The sequence below is a fragment of the Pristiophorus japonicus genome, chromosome 11 (assembly GCF_044704955.1).
Source record: "Pristiophorus japonicus isolate sPriJap1 chromosome 11, sPriJap1.hap1, whole genome shotgun sequence".
NCBI lineage: Eukaryota > Metazoa > Chordata > Chondrichthyes > Pristiophoridae > Pristiophorus > Pristiophorus japonicus.
Window position 1 is genome coordinate 217,945,817 of NC_091987.1, and position 19,191 is coordinate 217,965,007.

Here is a 19,191-nt window from a genome sequence, read left to right on the forward strand (position 1 = left end):
GAAGATACAGGGCTATGCAGAGAGAGAAGAACTGGGATTAGTTTGGGATTACTTTAGCAAAGAGCTGGCACAGACAAGATGGGATAAATGGCCTCCTGTTTTGTATAAACTCCTATGACTCTTGTAGTACTGCTGCTGTGTAATACATTTGTGATGATGTGAAAGATCATTATTTCTTGGGGAGTGAGCTGTAGTTTGTGAGGAAGCTTCGCTATTTCAGATTGTTATCCAGGTCGGTGACCTTAGGGACAATGTGGAATCAACAGTTCATGGGGGGAGGGAGTTTATCAGGGCACAGTACGGAACAAGCATGCAGGGGGTTGTTTAAAGAGTAATCATTTTTCTTTCTCTACTGGGCCTTGCTCATAATCCGTTTCAAACATAACTGGGAACCAATGCAGTTTTTAAAGGTACCAGAACAGCTGAAACTAAATCTGGAGAATTGAACACAACATTTCATGGGACTTGATATTTTGTGCATGTGTTCAGAGTATCAGCATTTTTGTAAAACACCAATTCGCTTAACTGTATAAAATGTTTCAAAAAAGCATGATTTTTTTCCCCTTACACCAACAACTTGTGCCTTTACCGGAGTAAAAACACCCGAACGTGCTTCACAGGAGCGATTATCAAACAAAATGTGACACCGAGTCACATAAAGAGATATTAGGACTGGTGACCAAAGGCTTGGACAAAGAGGTAGGTTTTAAGGAGCGTCTTAAAGAAAAAAAGGAGAGGCGGAGGGGTTTAGGGAAGAAATTCCAGAGCTTGGGGCCCAGGCAGCTGAAGGCACGGCCGCCAATGGTGGAGCGATTAAAATCGGGGATGCTCAAGAGGCCAGAAATGGAGGAGCGCATCGATCTCGGGCGGGTTGTGGGGCTGGAGGACATTACAGAGATAGTGAGGGGAGAGGCCATGAAGGGATTTGAAAACAATTGCCAGATTGGGAGCCAATGTAGGTCATTGAGCACGGGGGATGATGGGCGAACGGGACTTGGTGCGCGTTAGGACACGGGACTGCAGAGATTTGGATGAGGTCAAGTTTATGTAGGGTGGAAATGGGAGGCCAGCCAGGAGAGCATTGTACAGTTGAGTCTGGAAGTAACACAGACACGGATAAGGGTTTCAATGAAATAAGCTGCGGCAGGGGCAGAGTGGGGAAAGTTATGGAGGTGGATATCGGCGATCTTGGTGATGGAGAGTGTTATGTTTGTAAACCTGTAAATACCGTGTCTAACCACCAGAGGGCTTATTCCCTGGAGTCCCAAGGGATCCCACAATCCCTTGGGAGCACCTGTATATAAGGAGGCCTCAAAGGCTGGAGAGGCACTCAGATCTGTAATAAAGGACTACGGTCACACCTTACTTTGAGCTTGCAGCATCTAGTCTGACTCTTTATTCAAGACACAACAGAGAGGATGCGGGGTCGGAAGCCCATCTCTGTGAAGCGACACAGGATATTTCTTCTACGTTAAAGGTGCGATATAAATGCAACGGTTGGTAGTAATATACAAAGATCAGTTATTATACACACTGCACGATATAAACCCTGTCAACCTGTCTGAAATCCTGGTGGAATTGTTCCACATTTTCAGCATTTTCTGTTTTTGTTTCGGACTTTATGATTTTGCAGAATTTCTCTTGTGCCTGTAGCTCTCAGTATCTCCAGTGCAGTGCCCATGTATAGAGGGCAGCTGTATTCTGGAGCTGCCTGGTTGTAGGGTCCTGGATAGGGCAGTGGGTTAAGCACACCGTCCTTCATCTCTGGCAACAGGGTTCTCATTTATAAAGACAGAACAAACTTACATTTATATAGCGCCCTTAACGACTTCAGGACATCCTAAAGCGCTTTACAGCCAATGAATTTATTTGGTATAGTCAATTTAGGAAACGTGGCAGCAATTTATGCACAGCAAGCTTCCACCGACAACAGTGTGATAATGGCTAGATAATCTGATTTTTAGTGATGGTGGTTGAGGGATAAATATTGGCTCCGGGACAACAAGCAGAATTCCTCTGCATTTCTTCAATATAGTGCCATGTGATCTGCACCTGAGAGTGCAGACGGGGCCTTGGTTTAAGGTCTCATCTGAAAGAAGGCACTTCCGACAGTGCAACGCTCCCTCAGTACTGCCCCTCCGACAGTGCAGCACTCCCTCAGTACTGCCCCTCCGACAGTGCAGCGCTCCCTCAGTACTGCCCCTCCGACAGTGCAGCGCTCCCTCAGTACTGCCCCTCCGACAGTGCAGCGCTCCCTCAGTACTGCCCCTCCGACAGTGCAGCGCTCCCTCAGTACTGCCCCTCCGACAGTGCGGCGCTCCCTCAGTACTGCCCCTCCGACAGTGCAGCGCTCCCTCAGTACTGCCCCTCCGACAGTGCGGCGCTTCCTCAGTACTGCCCCTACGACAGTGCGGCGCTCCCTCAGTACTGCCCCTCCGACAGTGTGGTGCTCCTTAGTACTGCCCCCCGACAGTGTGGTGCTCCCTCAGTACTGCCCCTCCGACAGTGCGGCACTCCCTCAGTACTGCCCCCCCGACAGTGTGGTGCTCCCTCAGTACTGCCCCTCCGACAGTGCGGCACTCCCTCAGTACTGCCCCTCCGACAGTGCGGCACTCCCTCAGTACTGCCCCTCCGACAGTGCGGTGCTCCCTCAGTACTGCACTGGGATTATGCTGACGCGTTGGGTGAAGGTCTCCCCTCACTGCTAGTCAATAGGTCATGACCAGAATGATTATGGATAATTTCACCAACACTGCTGTCACGATTGAGAACAAACTGAGCCCGAATGAATAGCCTCACTCGGAGAGGGGAACGGGCCGGTTCTGCAGCAGCACCTGTTGCTTTTTTACATTAGCCTTTATCACACACCTAACCTGAACTTGACCTGGAATCAGATCCCATCACCCCCTGTGCTCACTGACCGACATTGGCCTCTGGTCGACAACACCTCAATTTAAAAATTGTCATCTTTGCTTTCAAATCCCTCCATGTCCTCGCCCCTCCCGATCTCTGTAACCTCCTCCGGCACTGCATCTCCCCGAGATCCCTGCGCTCCTCCAATTCTGGCCTCCTAAGCATCCAGGATTTCCATGGATCCACCACTGGCGGCCGGGCCTTCAGCAGCCTGGACCCTAACCTCTGGAATCCCCTCCCTCGACCTCTCTACCTCTCTCTCCTCCTTTAAAACGCTCCTTAAAACCTGACACATTGACCAGGCTTTTGGTCACCTGCCCTAATATCTCCTTATGTGGCTCGGTATCAACGTTTGTTTGACAACAGCCCTTGGGAAGCGCCTTGGGACATTCAACTGTGTTAAAAGCTCCATATAAATAAAAGTTGTTGGTGGTGTGCAGACTTGTAAAGGCATTCCCACATGGACTAATCGCCCAAAGACATGAGTTCAACTCCCACCATTGGGGAAGTTGAGAATATGAATTCAGATTTATTTTTACATTACAGTAGAAGCTGCCGGATTGTTGTAAAATCCCAACGGGTTCACTAATGTCCTTTTGGGAAGGAAAGCTGCCGCCCTTACCTGGTCTAGGCCTATAGGTGACTCCTGTCCCACACTAACGTGGCTGATAATTAACTGCCCCTCTGAAGTGTCTGAGCAAGACACTCCGTTGTATCAAACTGCTACAAAGAAGGCGGCTCACCCCCACCTTCTCGGGGTCAACTCGGGATGGGCAATAAATGCTGGCCTTGCCTGTGATGCCCATATCCCGAGCACAGATTTAAAATGCAGTACAATAATGGCCCCAAAACGATAGATAACTGGAGTGTAGCGGGAGTGTAACGGGAGGAAAGCGGGAGTTGGTTTGTTGCAAGCAGTTGGAGACTTAACCAGGAAAAAACAAACTTGAACTTTACAGCAGTATCTTTAAACTTGAGCCCTGAATAACCTGATCTCTCGAACTGTTGGAGGGAGCAGACAAGACTATATTGCATAAGTAGTTTAACAGGCAAATGTTATAGTTACAATAGGAAGGAACATTGGAGCAGGAAGAAGCCATTCAACCCCTCGAGCCTGCTGTGCCATTCAATGAGATCATAGCTGATCTGTATCTTGACTCCAACTACCTGCCTTGGTTCGGTAAAATAGTTCCACATGTGTAAAAGGACTTAATACAATAATACAGGCAGTTGGAATTGCTGATGGTCAAGTGTGAACATTCCAGCAGTGACTACACTCTAAAAGTACTTCATTGGCTGTAAAGCGCTTTGAGACGTCCGGTGGTCGTGAAAGGCACTAGAGAAATCCAAATCTTTCTTTCTTTCTTTCTTTAGCTACCGATGTTCTAGAGAACAATCAACAATTTCAAAATTAGTATTTTTACCAACAACCAAATGGGGAATGAACCCAAAAACGATACACCTGACAGAAAACGTACTCTGGTTAATAAACATTTATCAGAGCCAGCATTGAGCACAGAGAAAAAGTTACTTAAAAAATGTTGTTCCGTGCAGAGCCTAAAAGCCGTACCGTGTAGATGATTGGCGACAGTGCTTTTTGTTCCCCTGGTCATTAATCAGCGACACGGCCAGAATTAAAAAATACAAGAGGCAGCCCAAACATTTCTCGCACGTTATTACAAATGTCCCTCATCACGTCCCATTAAAGGAGAACAAGGAATCCTTACCTCTATGTTGTCATCTATTTTGTTTAATCTCATTGTGGACATTGAAATGCAGACAATAACCTTTACTGAAGTGGTGCTGACTTGCCCGAGCTGCACTAATACATTCGAATCACCTTCGAATGTGCACAAGTGCCACCCAACAATACAATCTAGTCTGCAAAGTTGTTTTTGTAAATGATTGACATCCTCCCTGTTTGACAAATTTAAATATGGGGGTGGAGTGGATTACCTCTCAACCTTTCAAACAAGGGAATTAAAGTCAAATTTATGCAGCCTGTCCTCATAATTTAACCCTTTAAACGCTGGTTTGACTTAACTCCAAGCCAGAACTCAGGAGAGGGAGTATAAACAGGGAGTTTTGATTGAACCACCTTACACAGAATGTGGTGACTACATGAAAAGTCTGGCCTGGGAGGCTGTGTAAGTGGAGGCGGAGGGGGTGGTGGAGAGGGAGGTGACGAGGGAGGGGAGAGGTGGAGGGGAGAGGCTGGGGGAAAGGGAGGCGAAGGGGAGACGGAGGGGGAGATGGAGGCGGTGGGGGAGAGACGGAGGGGGGGGAGAGATGGAGGGGGGGAGGGTGGGGGAGAGACGGAGGGGGGGAGGGTGGGGGAGAGACGGAGGGGGGGAGGGTGGGGGAGAGACGGAGGGGGGGAGGGTGGGGGAGAGATGGAGGGGGGGAGGGGGGGGAGAGACGGAGGGGGGGGGGAGAGATGGAGGGGGAGAGGGTGGGGGAGAGACGGAGGGGGGGAGAGGTGGAGGGGGTGGGGGAGAGACGGAGGAGGAGGTGGAGGGGGTGGGAGAGAGACGGAGGGAGAGGGGGAGGCGGAGAGGGTGGGGGAGGTCGCTGGCTGGAGATCGCTGGCAAATTCAAGTGGGAATTGGATAGCTGCTCGGCAGAGGAATTGACTGAGGGGTAATGAGCGACGTCACGATAAGGTGAGCAGCCAGAGGCAAACCCTCCGGGAGCTGGGCCTTTCTCCTCCTGCAGCAACTCAATCCAACAGAACTCGGGAAATTTCCCACTGAAAGTGACGATATTTAAACGTGATTGTTGCATTCCCTGGATGATGAGTTTCACGGTCCTGGAAGGAGCGGAATGGCCGAGTGCCTACAGTTTTTAGCAGCACTGCGCTACGAACACTGAGTGTCACTGGGTTGTCTGACTATGGCGGCAATACTCCCAACCCTGAAGATTATAATGGTTGTGAAGCCACTAAAATACTCAATAAAACAGAAACTTGTATTTATATAGCCCCTTTAACGGTAAATCATCCTGAGGTACCTCACAGGAGCGTTATCAAACAAAATGCGACACTGAGCCACACAATTTGGGCAAGTGAGCAAAAGCTCAGTCAAAGAGGTAGGTTTTAAGGAGAGTCTTAAAGGACGAGAAAGAAGTAGAGAGGCAGATTGAATTCCAGAGCTTGGGGCCCAGGCAGCTGAAGGCACGGCCTCCAATGGTGAAGCGATGAAAATCAGGAATGCACAAGATGCCAGATTTGGAGGAGTGCAGAGATCTCGGAGGGTTGTGGGGCAGGAGGAGATTAAGGAGGGGCGAGGGCCATGGAGGGATTTGAAAACAAGGATGAGAATTTTAAAATCAAGTTAAAATTAAGTTGTTGGACTGGGAGCCAATGTAGGTCAGCAAGAATGTTGTAAAGAATGATTTGGGTTGGAATCAAACCATTGTGCTGGTACACAGAACTGCTAACGTGGAGCTTTGGTTCTATGTACTGGCACTGTTTGTGTGCAGGTTTAATTACAGTGACACTGCTTTTAAAAAGCCACCCTCTGTCTCCCCCTGGTGGACACAAAATCAGTCATTTCACAGCAACTGGTAGTTTCATCCCTCGTTATCCCCACTCTTTATTATTAAATATATAAATATTCATCAAAGGTTATTCCTCCCCTTGCGTTCTTCCTTCCAATTCTATTTCTGCTCTCTGCCTGGTTCAGACCCGAGCGTTTATCTGGATTATACAGATTGTACGGAGCGACAAGAGAAATGCCTCCAGTTAGAAGTGTTCTCATTACAGTAGCCAGCTGAAACATGTGCAACAAAGCATCTCATTAAAACCGCATGTACAGAAACTAAATAAATGATTAAATAAAATAAAAGCAATTTTATACAATAATGAAACTAAATTTGACCTAAAAAAACTCCTTTTCACTCCCTTCTCTCCTGAACATAAGAACATAAGAAATAGGAGCAGGTGTAGGCCATATGGCTCCTCGAGCCTGCTCCGCCATTTAATACGATCATGGCTGATCCAATCATGGACTCAGCTCCACTTCCCTGCCCGCTCCCCATAACCCTTTATTCCCTTATCACTCAAAAATCTGCCTATCTCTTTATTATATTCAATGACCCAGCCCCCACAGCTCTCTGGGGCAGAGAATTCCATAGATTTACAATCCTCACAGAAGAAATTCCTCGTCATCTCAGATTTAAATGGGCGGCCCCTTATTCTGAGGCTATGCCCCCTAGTTTTAGTTTCCCCTCTCTGCATCCACCTTGTAGAGCCCCCTCATTATCTTACATGTTTCGATAAGATTACCTCTCATTCTTCTGAACTCTAATAAGTATAGCCCAACCTACTCAACCTATCTTCATAAGTTAACCCCCTCATGTCCGGAGTCAACCTAGTGAACCTTCTCTGAACAGCCTCCAGTGCAAGTATATCCTTCCTTAAATACGCAGTACTCTAGGTGTGGCCTCACCAATACCCTGTACAGTTGTAGCAGGACTTCTCTGCTTTTATACTCCATCCCCCTTGCAATAAAGGCCAACATTCCATTTGCCTTCCTGATCACTTGCTGTACCTGCATACTCACTTTTTGTGTTTCATGCACAAGGACCCCCAGGTCCCTCTGTACTGCAGCACTTTGCAATGTTTCTCCGTTTACATTATAATTTGCTTTTCTATTTTTTCTGCCAAAATGAATAACCTCACATTTTCCCACATTATACTCCATCTGCCAAATTTTTGCCCACTCACTTAGCCTGTTTATATCCCTTTGCAGATTTTTTGTGTCCTCCTCACAATTTGCTTTCCCACCCATCTTTGTATCAGCAGCAAACTTGGCTACATTACACTCGGTCCCTTCATCCAAGTCATTAATATAGATTGTAAATAGTTAAGGTCCCAGTACCGATCCCTGCGGCAACCCACTAGTTACCTTTTGCCAACCGGAAAATGACACATTTATCCCGACTCTCTGTTTCTGTTAGTTAGCCAATCCTCTATCCATTTCGGTGAGTCGGGTGGCCCTGAGGTCGGTGAGTCGGGAGGCCCTGAGGTCAATGAGTCGGAGGCCCTGAGGTCGGTGAGTCGGGAGGCCCTGAGGTCAATGAGTCGGAGGCCCTGAGGTCAATGAGTCGGAGGCCCTGAGGTCGGTGAGTCGGGAGGCCCTGAGGTCGGTGAGTCGGGAGGCCCTGAGGTCAATGAGTTGGAGGCCCTGAGGTCAGTGAGTCGGGAGGCCCTGAGGTCAATGAGTTGGAGGCCCTGAGGTCAGTGAGTCGGGAGGCCCTGAGGTCAGTGAGTCGGGAGGCCCTGAGGTCAATGAGTCGGAGGCCCTGAGGTCGGTGAGTCGGGAGGCCCTGAGGTCAGTGAGTCGGGAGGCCCTGAGGTCGGTGAGTCGGGAGGCCCTGAGGTCGGTGAGTCGGGAGGCCCTGAGGTCGGTGAGTCGGGAGGCCCTGAGGTCGGTGAGTCGGGAGGCCCTGAGGTCAATGAGTCGGGAGGCCCTGAGGTCAGTGAGTCGGGAGGCCCTGAGGTCAGTGAGTCGGGAGGCCCTGAGGTCGGTGAGTCGGGAGGCCCTGAGGTCAATGAGTCGGAGGCCCTGAGGTCAGTGAGTCGGGAGTCCCTGAGGTCAGTGAGTCGGGATGCCCTGAGGTCAATGTGTCGGGAGGCCCTGAGGTCGGTGAGTCGGGAGGCCCTGAGGTCTGTGAGTCGGGAGGCCCTGAGGTCGGTGAGTCGGGAAGCCCTGAGGTCGGTGAGTCGGAGGCCCTGAGGTCGGTGAGTCGGAGGCCCTGAGGTCAGTGAATCGGGAGGCCCTGAGGTCAGTGAGTCGGGAGGCCCTGAGGTCAGTGAGTCGGAGGCCCTGAGGTCAGTGAGTCGGGAGGCCCTGAGGTCGGTGAGTCGGAGGCCCTGAGGTCAGTGAGTCGGAGGCCCTGAGGTCAATGAGTCGGAGGCCCTGAGGTCGGTGAGGCGGTGGCCCTGAGGTCAGTGAGTCGGGAGGCCCTGAGGTCGGTGAGTCGGAGGCCCTGAGGTCGGTGAGTCGGAGGCCCTGAGGTCAATGAGTCGGAGGCCCTGAGGTCGGTGAGTCGGGAGGCCCTGAGGTCGGTGAGTCGGGAGGCCCTGAGGTCAGTGAGTCGGAGGCCCTGAGGTCGGTGAGTCGGGAGGCCCTGAGGTCGGTGAGTCGGAGGCCCTGAGGTCAATGAGTCGGGAGGCCCTGAGGTCGATGAGTCGGGAGACCCTGAGGTCGATGAGTCGGAGGCCCTGAGGTCAATGAGTCGGAGGCCCTGAGGTCAATGAGTCGGAGGCCCTGAGGTCGGTGAGTCGGAGGCCCTGAGGTCGGTGAGTCGGGAGGCCCTGAGGTCGGTGAGTCGGGAGGCCCTGAGGTCAGTGAGTCGGGAGGCCCTGAGGTCGGTGAGTCGGAGGCCCTGAGGTCAATGAGTCGGAGGCCCTGAGGTCGGTGAGTCATGAGGCCCTGAGGTCGGTGAGTCGGAGGCCCTGAGGTCAATGAGTCGGGAGGCCCTGAGGTCGGTGAGTCATGAGGCCCTGAGGTTGGTGAGTCGGGAGGCCCTGAGGTCGATGAGTCGGGAGGCCCTGAGGTCGATGAGTCGGAGGCCCTGAGGTCGATGAGTCGGAGGCCCTGAGGTCAATGAGTCGGAGGCCCTGAGGTCGGTGAGGTGGAGGCCCTGAGGTCGGTGAGTCGGGAGGCCCTGAGGTCGGTGAGTCGGGAGGCCCTGAGGTCAGTGAGTCGGGAGGCCCTGAGGTCGGTGAGTCGGAGGCCCTGAGGTCAATGAGTCGGAGGCCCTGAGGTCAATGAGTCGGAGGCCCTGAGGTCGGTGAGTCGGAGGCCCTGAGGTCAATGAGTCGGAGGCCCTGAGGTCGGTGATTCGAGGCCCTGAGGTCGGTGAGTCGGAGGCCCTGAGGTCGGTGAGTCGGAGGCCCTGAGGTCAATGAGTCGGGAGGCCCTGAGGTCGGTGAGTCATGAGGCCCTGAGTTTGGTGAGTCGGGAGGCCCTGAGGTCGGTGAGTCGGAGGCCCTGAGGTCAATGAGTCGGGAGGCCCTGAGGTCGATGAGTCGGGAGGCCCTGAGGTCAATGAGTCGGAGGCCCTGAGGTCAATGAGTCGGAGGCCCTGAGGTCAATGAGTCGGAGGCCCTGAGGTCGGTGAGTCGGAGGCCCTGAGGTCAATGAGTCGGGAGGCCCTGAGGTCAGTGAGTCGGTCGGCCCTGAGGTCGGTGAGTCGGGAGGCCCTGAGGTCAATGAGTCGGTCGGCCCTGAGGTCGGTGAGTCGGTCGGCCCTGAAGTGGGTGAGTCGGGAGGCCCTGAGGTCGGTGAGTCGGAGGCCCTGAGATCGGTGAGTCGGAGGCCCTGAGGTCGGTGAGTCGGAGGCCATGAGGTCGGTGAGTCGGGAGGCACTGAGGTCGGTGAGTCGGAGGCCCTGAGGTCAGTGAGTCGGAGGCCCTGAGGTCGGTGAGTCGGGAGGCCCTGAGGTCAATGAGTCGGGAGGCCCTGAGGTCAATGAGTCGGGAGGCCCTGAGGTCAATGAGTCGGGAGGCCCTGAGGTCAGTGAGTCGGGAGGCCCTGAGGTCAATGTCGGGAGGCCCTGAGGTCAGTGAGACGGGAGGCCCTGAGGTCAATGTCGGGAGGCCCTGAGGTCAATGAGTCGGAGACCCTGAGGTCGGTGAGTCGGGAGGCCCTGAGGTCAATGAGTCGGGAGGCCCTGAAGTCAATGAGTCGGGAGGCCCTGAGGTCAATGAGTCCGGAGGCATTGAGGTCAATGAATCGGGAGGCCCTGAGGTCAGTGAGTCGGAAGGCCCTGAGGTCATTGAGTCGGGAGGCCCTGAGGTCAGTGAGTCGGGAGGCCCTGAGGTCAGTGAGTCGGGAGGCCCTGAGGTCAATGAGTCGGGAGGCCCTGAGGTCAATGAGTCGGAGGCCTTGTGGTCAGTGAGTCGGGAGGCCCTGAGGTCGGTGAGTCGGGAGGCCCTGAGGTCAGTGAGTCGGGAGGCCCTGAGGTCAATGAGTCGGGAGGCCCTGAGGTCGGTGAGTCGGGAGGCCCTGAGGTCAATGAGTCGGAGGCCCTGAGGTCAGTGAGTCGGGAGGCCCTGAGGTCGAGAGTCGGGAGGCCCTGAGGTCGGTGAGTCGGAGGCCCTGAGGTCGGTGAGTCGGAGGCCCTGAGGTCAATGAGTCGGGAGGCCCTGAGGTCGGTGAGTCGGGAGGCCCTGAGGTCGGTGAGTCGGAGGCCCTGAGGTCGGTGAATCGGGAGGCCCTGAGGTCGGTGAATCGGGAGGCCCTGAGGTCAGTGAGTCGGGAGGCCCTGAGGTCGGTGAGTCGGAGGCCCTGAGGTCAATGAGTCGGAGGCCCTGAGGTCGGTGAGTCGGAGGCCCTGAGGTCAATGAGTCGGGAGGCCCTGAGGTCGGTGAGTCGGGAGGCCCTGAGGTCGGTGAGTCGGGAGGCCCTGAGGTCGGTGAGTCGTGAGGCCCTGAGGTCGGTGAGTCGGGAGGCCCTGAGGTCGGTGAGTCGAAGGCCCTGAGGTCGGTGAGTCGGGAGGCCCTGAGGTCGGTGAGTCGGGAGGCCCTGAGGTCAATGAGTCGGGAGGCCCTGAGGTCGATGAGTCGGGAGGCCCTGAGGTCAATGAGTCGGAGGCCCTGAGGTCAATGAGTCGGAGGCCCTGAGGTCGGTGAGTCGGGAGGCCCTGAGGTCAGTGAGTCGGGAGGCCCTGAGGTCGGTGAGTCGGATGCCCTAAGGTCGGTGAGTCGGAGGCCCTGAGGTCGGTGAGTCGGTAGGCCCTGAGGTCAATGAGTCGGAGGCCCTGAGGTCAATGAGTCGGGAGGCCCTGAGGTCGGTGAGTTGGGAGGCCCTGAGGTCAATGAGTCGGAGGCCGTGAGGTCAATGAGTCGGGAGGCCCTGAGGTCAATGAGTCGGAGGCCCTGAGGTCGGTGAGTCGGGAGGCCCTGAGGTCGGTGAGTCGGGGGCCCTGAGGTCGGTGAGTCGGGAGGCCCTGAGGTCGGTGAGTCGGGAGGCCCTGAGGTCGGTGAATCGGGAGGCCCTGAGGTCGGTGAGTTGGAAGGCCCTGAGGTCGGTGAATCGGGAGGCCCTGAGGTCGGTGAGTCGGGAGGCCCTGAGGTCGGTGAATCGGGAGGCCCTGAGGTCGGTGAATCGGGAGGCCCTGAGGTCGGTGAGTTGGAAGGCCCTGAGGTCGGTGAGTCGGGAGGCCCTGAGGTCGGTGAATCGGGAGGCCCTGAGGTCGGTGAATCGGGAGGCCCTGAGGTCGGTGAGTCGGAGGCCCTGAGGTCGGTGAGTCGGGAGGCCCTGAGGTCGGTGAGTCGGGAGGCCCTGAGGTCAGTGAGTCGGGAGGCCCTGAGGTCGGTGAGTCGGGAGGCCCTGAGGTCGGTGAGTCGGGAGGCCCTGAGGTCGGTGAGTCAGGAGGCCCTGAGGTCGGTGAGTCGGGAGGCCCTGAGGTCGGTGAGTCGGGAGGCCCTGAGGTCAGTGAGTCGGAGGCCCTGAGGTCGGTGAGTTGGAAGGCCCTGAGGTCGGTGAGTTGGGCCTTCGGAGGCCAGGAGGTCGGTGAGGTGAGTTGGTAAGTAGCTGTCTTTTCTTTATTTCTTTTTAAGTATGTTGGGAGTTCGGAGGCCAGAGGTTGGGAGCTCGGTGAGTTCGGGAGGCCACAGAGGTCGTTGAGGTGAGTCGGTGAGTAGCTCTCCTTTCTCTATTTCTTTTTAAGTAGATTTTAATCTAGATAAACTATCTAGAGGGCTGGCAGTGCAGCTCAGCCCCGTGGAGTGCACATCCTGTGACATGTGGGAAGTCCTGGATGCTTCACGCAGCCTAGACAACCCTGTATGCAGGAGGTGTCTCCAGCTTCAACTGCTCGAGCTCCACGTGTCAGAGTGGAGCAGCGGGTGGAATCAATAAGATGCATCCGCGAGGCTGAGAGCTACGTGGACAGCACGTTTCAGGAGGTGGTCACCCCGCAGCTTAAAGGTGTGCAGGTAGAGAGTCGTGGGTGACCACCAGACTCAGTAAGTGTGCGAAGCAGGTAACGCAGGAGTCCCCCCGTGACTCCATCTCACTTTCAAACCAATATTCAGTCTGAGTATCGGTAAGGGCGATGGTGCCTCTGGGGAGTGCAGCCAGAGCCAATTCCAAGGCATCACGAGTGGCTCAGCTGCACAGGGGGAGGGACAAAGAACAAAATGGCCCTCGTGATAGGGGAGTCTATAGTTAGGGGAACAGACAGGCGTTTCTGTGGTCGTAGACATGACTCCCAAATGGTTTTGTGCTTCCCTGGTGCCAGGGTCAAGGATGTCACAGAGCAGACACAGGGCATCCTGGGGGGGTGGGGGGGGGGCGGGGGGGAGGGTAAACAGCTAGAGGTCGTGGTCCATATCGGGACCAACGACATCGGTAAAATGAGGGATGAGGTCCTACAGGAAGAATTTAGGGAGCTAGGAAGAAAATTAAAGGGTAGGACCTCAAAGGTCTCCGGGTTACTACCGGTGCCACGTATAATGAGTACAAGAATAGAAGGATAGAGAGGATGAACACGTGGCTGGAAAATTGGTGTAGGAGGGAGGGCTTTAAATTCTTGAGGCATTGGGACCACTTCTGGGGAGATGGGACCTGTACAAACCGGCCGGGTTACACCTCAACAGCACCGGGACCAATATCCTCACGGGGAGTTTTGCTGTTGGGGAGAGTTTAAACTAGCTTGGCAGGGGGATGGGAACCCGAGAACAAATTCAATAGGGAAGGAAGTAAAGCAGAAGTTGGATAGCAAGAATCTAGAAAGTGAATCTGTAAGACAGAGGAAACAGGGCTTAGCATGTAGTAAGCAAGGAGGTCTTCCTATGCTGAATGGTATATACTTTAATGCAAAGGGTACAGCGAATAATATAGAAACATAGAAAATAGGTGCAGGAGTAGGCCATTCGGCCCTTCGAGCCTGCACCACCATTCAATAAGATTATGGCTGATCATTCACCTCAGTATCCCTTTCCTGCTTTCTCCCCATACCCCTTGATCCCTTTAGCCGTAAGGGCCATATCTAACTCCCTCTTGAATATATCCAATGAACTGACATCAACAACTCTCTGCGGCAGGGAATTCCACAGGTTAACAACTCTCTGAGTGAAGAAGTTTCTCCTCATCTCAGTCCTAAATGGCCTACCCCTTATCCTAAGACTGTGTCCCCTGGTTCTGGACTTCCCCAACATCGGGAACAATCTAACCTGTCCCGTCCCGTCAGAATCTTGTATGTTTCTATGTGATCCCCTCTCATCCTTCTAAACTCCAATGTATAAAGGCCCAGTTGATCCAGTCTCTCCTCATATGTCAGTCCTGCCATCCCTGGAATCAGTCTGGTGAAACTTCGCTGCACTCCCTCAATAGCAAGAACATCCTTCCTCAGATTAGGAGACCAAAACTGAAGACAATATTCCAGGTGAGGTCTCACCAAGGCCCTGTACAACTGCAGTAAGACCTCCCTGCTCCTATACTCAAATCCCCGAGCTATGAAGGCCAACATACCATTTGCTTCCTTCACCGACTGCTGTATAAGCTCATCCTGCTGAATAAGGCGGATGAGCCAAGAGCACAGGTAGACACTTGGGAGTAGGACATTATAGCCATTACAGAAACATGGCTGAAAGAGGGGCAGGTTTGGCAGATCAATATTCCTGGCTACAGGATTTTGAGACAAGATAGAGAGGGGGGTAAAAAGGGGGGTGGGGTTGCGGTACTGATTAAAGAAACTATTACAGCGGTGAGGAGGGATGATATGTTAGAGGGATCATCAAATGAGGCCACATGGGTCGAATTGAAAAATAAAAAAGGGGCGATCACACTGCTGGCCGTTTATTATAGACCCCCAAACAGTGGGAGTGAGCTAGAGGAGCAAATATGTAGGTAAATTGCTGTGAAGTCTAAAAACCGTAGGGTAGTAATAGTAGGGGATTTTAACTATCCAAATATTGATTGGGACAAATTTAGTGTGAAGGGTATAGAGGGTGTGGAATTCTTGAGATGCATTCAAGAGAATTTTTTTAGTCAGTATGTAGCAAGCCCAACACGAGAGGGGGCGGTCTTGGATTTAGTTTTGGGGAATGAAGCTGGGCAGGTTGAAGGGGTATTAGTGGGGGAGCACTTGGGTGCCAGTGACCATAATTCAGTCAGATTCAAGTTGGTTATGGCTAAGGACAAGAATAGGCCTGGAATAAAAGTCCCGAATTGGGGAAAAGCTAATTTTGCTAAGTTGTGGAATGATTTGGCCCTAGTGGACAGGAACCAGCTACTTGTGGGTAAATCGGTGTCGGAACAGTGGGAGGCATTCAAGGAGGAGATCCGAAGGGCTCAGACCAAACATGTGCCCTTAAAGATAAAGGCTGGGAAAAATAATTCTAGAGCCCCCTGGATGTCTAGGGACTTACAGAGGAGGATTAAGAAAAAAGAGACACTTATGTCATATATCAATGACTAAATACTTTAGAATCTTTCGAGGAATGTAGAAAGTTAAGAGGCAAAATTAAAAAGCATATTAGGAATGCTAAGAGAGAGCACGAGAAATCCTTAACGAGTAAAATTAAGGAAACCCTAAGATGTTCTATAAATATATTAAGAGTAGGAGGGTAACTAAGGAAAGGGTAGGGGCTATTAGAGACCATGAGGGTAATCTGTGTGTGGAGGCAGAAGATGTTGGTAGGGTTCTTAACATCTTTGCATCTGTTTTCACAAAGGAAAGAAGTAATGCAGATACTGCTATCGAGGAGGAGTGTGATATTCTGGATGAAATAAATATAGTGAGAGAGGAAGTATTAAGGGGTTTAGCAGTTTTGAAAGTAGATAAGTCCCCAGGCCCGGATGAAATGCATCCCAGGTTGTTGAACAAAGTAAAAGAGGAAATAGCAGAGGCCTTGACCATCATTTTCCAGTCCTCTTTGGATATGGGCATGGTGCCGGAGGATTGGAGGACTGCTAATGTAATACCCTTGTTTAAGAAGGGAGAAAGGGATAGGCCGAGTAATTACAGGCCTGTCAGCCTAACCTCAGTGGTGGAAAACTATTGGAAAAAATCCTGCAAGACAGGATAAATCTGCACTTGGATAGGTAAGGATTAATTAGAAACAGTCAGCACGGATTTGTTAAGGGAAGATCGTGTTTGACTAACCTGACTGAATTTTTTGAGGAGGTAACCAAGAGGGTCGATGAAGGTAGTGTGTATGATGTAGTACATATAGACTTTAGCAAGGATTTTGATAAGGTCCCGCATGGTAGACTGGTCATGAAGGTTAAAGACCATGGGATCCAGGGCAAAGTGGCAAGATGGATCTAAAATTGGCTTGGAAGTAGGAAGCAACGGGTAATGATTGATGGATGTTTTTGTGACTGGAAGGATGTTTCCAGTGGGGGTTCCGCAGGGATCAGTACTGGGTCCCTTGCTTTATGTGGTTTATATCAACGATTTAGATTTGAATATAGGGAGTATGATTAAGAAGTTTGCAGACGACACTAAAATTGTCTGTGTGGTTGATAATGAAGAGGGAAGTCGTGGGCTGCAGGAGGATATCAATCTACTGGTCAGGTGGGCAGAGCAGTGGGAAATGGAATTTAATTCAGACAAGTGTGAGGTGATGCACTTTGGGAGGGCTAAGAAGGAAAGAGTTTACACATTAAGTGGTAGGCCACTTAATAGTGTAGATGAACAAAGGGACCTTGGAGTGCTTGTCCACAGATCCCTGAAAGTAGCAGGCCAGGTGGATAAGGTTGTTAAGAAGACATACGGAATCTTGCCTTTATTGGCTGAGGCATAGAATATAAGAGCAGGGAGGTTATGGTTAAATTGTATAATACTTTGGTTCGGCCACAGCTGGAGTATTGCGTGCAGTTCTGGTCGCCGTATTATAGGACGGATGTGATTGCACTAGAGAGGGTGCAGAGGAGATTTACTAGGATGCTGCCTGGAATGGAGAATCTTAATTATGAGGACAGATTGGATAGGCTGAGTTTGTTCTCATTGGAACTGAGGAGGTTGAGAGGAGACCTCATCGAGGTGTATAAAATATTGAGTGGCCTGAACATAGTGGATAGTAAGGGTCTATTTCCATTGCTGGAGGGGTCTATTTCGAGGGGGCATAGTTTTAAGGTGGTTGGTGGAAGGTTTAGAGTGGATTTGAGGGGGGGCTTCTATGCGCAGAGGGTTGTGGGGATCTGGAACTCGCTGCCTGGAAGAGTGGTGGATGCAGAAACCCTCACCGCTTTTACCGGATGGTTGGATGGGCACTTAAAGTGCAGTAACCTGCAGGGTTACGAACCTAGAGCTGGTAATTGGACTGGATTAGACTGGATGACCCTTTGTTGGACGGCGTAGATATAATGGTAAGTACCGCAGGGAACAGAATATGGCCAGGGTGATCTCCTGGACTAGTTTCGATCGCCTGGATGAGTCGGAGAGGAATTTCTCCAGATTTTCTTCTCCCTAAATTGGCCTGGGTTTTGCCTCTCCCAGGAGATCACATGGCTCCGGTTGGAGTGGAGTGTAGAATATTTCAGTATAAGGGGTGTCGCAGTTGTGTGAGGTGGACTGGTTGGGCTGGGTGCTCTTTGCCTTTCTGTCATTGTTCATAGATTTATATGCAACCTTTAGGGCTGCTGACCGAGGGTCATGCGGCTCTTTGTCGGCTGGCGTGGACATGATGGGCCGAAATGGCCTCCTTCTGCGCTGTAAATGTCTATGTTTCTATGTTTAAGAGTCAACTACGTAGACTGGAGTCACGTGTAGGCGGCACATTCCCTTCCCTGCAGGTTTTTAAGAATTTATTGTAGAAAAGTTGACAGGAAGCGCAAATGGATAGCGAATTTTTAAATATATGATTTAAGACACTGTGGCACAGACACACAGAGCGCAGGAAATTGCCAAAGCCCTGCTGTTTTGTTAATTTGACCATTGTAACATTTTTCGGATTATTTGAATGATTTGCATAATGACTCACAGGTGCATCCAAGTATGACTGATCCGAGAGTCTACACACACACACACACACACATACACGAGTTCCTCATTTCTTCTGATGTTTTGAGTATACTGTGAAGGAAGAACTGAGATCAGGTGACTAATTGCAACCTTCAACTGACAGGCCGGCAAGAAAAGTAACAAGAGTCTAAGATGATTGCTGCAATCACAGCCTTTTAAATGCTGCATAGCTAAGGGTGCAACACAGTCTGAACCCCTTAACGCTGCACTTCTTCCCCCAGTCCCTCCCACACACAAACGCTAATCTGGCGGAAGGCTTGCCCACCCAGTATAGAACCCACCCAACAGATGAACAATTCACTTCGCTAGACTGTCACCTTAGAATCATAGAAAAATTATGACACAGCAGGAGTCGATTCGGCCCATCGTGTCCGTGCCTTGTGGTTAAGGTATCAGCTGTGACTCAGTGGGTAGCACTTTCTTGCCTCTGAGTCAGAAGGTTCAAGTCCCACTCCATAGACTTGAGCACAAAAATCCAGGCTGGTACTCCCAGTATAGTGCTGAGGGGGTGCTGCACTGTCGGAGGTGCCGTCTTTCGGATGAGACGTTAAACCGAGGCCCCGTCTGCTCTCTCAGGTGGACGTAAAAGATCCCACGCCAGTATTTCGAAGAAGAGCAGGGGATTTCTCCCCAGTGTCCTGGGGCCAATATTTATCCCTCAACCAACATCACTAAAACAGATTATCTAGGTCATTATCATATTGCTGTTTGTGAGAGTTTTCTGTGCGCAAATCGGGTGCCGCGTTTCCCACATTACAACAGTGACTACACTCCAAAAGTACCTCATTGGCTGCAAAAGCACTTTGGGATGTCCTGATGTTGTGAGAGGTGCTATATAAATGGAACTGTTCTGCCCCAGTAACTCTTACTTAAGCATTGTCTCTTGGTCAAACAAACTCCTAAAATTAAGTCACATTCTAGGTTGCATCCTGGGTGTGTGCAGTGTTAAGCTGATTTTAATCCGAGCACCAGTGGGGCATGCGATTGCTCTGTGTTGGTGAGAGAAAACAGCAGCCACGTTTCCTGCTCCTGAGCGCCACCTGGTGTCTTCTGCCGGAGGCTGCAGCAGTGAATGGCTGTTGGGTGAAAACAACTGACTTTGCACTCAGCACAGACTCACACATGATGGTCACTTCTGGGAGGGTATTGGAGTACGAGCAACGCTTGTGGAACTCTGCCTCAGCACAGAGCAGCACTTCCAGGAGGCGGGAAAATATTGATCAATTTGGTTTTATTTCAAAGCCTTTTTAGTCCTTTTCAAAGTTGATTTCCCTCCCTTCTTTGGCCCTCTCT

General features: G+C 51.7%; 1 protein-coding gene across 3 annotated transcripts in view; it reads right to left on the reverse strand.

Moving 5' to 3' along the window:
* The window catches only part of LOC139275942 (C-X-C chemokine receptor type 5), a 40,661-nt gene that overhangs the window by 5,213 nt on the left and 16,257 nt on the right, over positions 1-19,191 (reverse strand). The window contains exon 1 of one of the 3 annotated variants that reach the window (XM_070893177.1): positions 4,641-4,764. The exons of the other annotated variants lie outside the window; for them this stretch is intronic. Coding sequence (XP_070749278.1) covers positions 4,641-4,682 — 42 coding nt within the window. The 5' untranslated portion in view covers positions 4,683-4,764. Of the gene's footprint in view, positions 1-4,640; positions 4,765-19,191 lie in introns of those variants that run through there. 3 annotated transcript variants of the gene reach the window in all.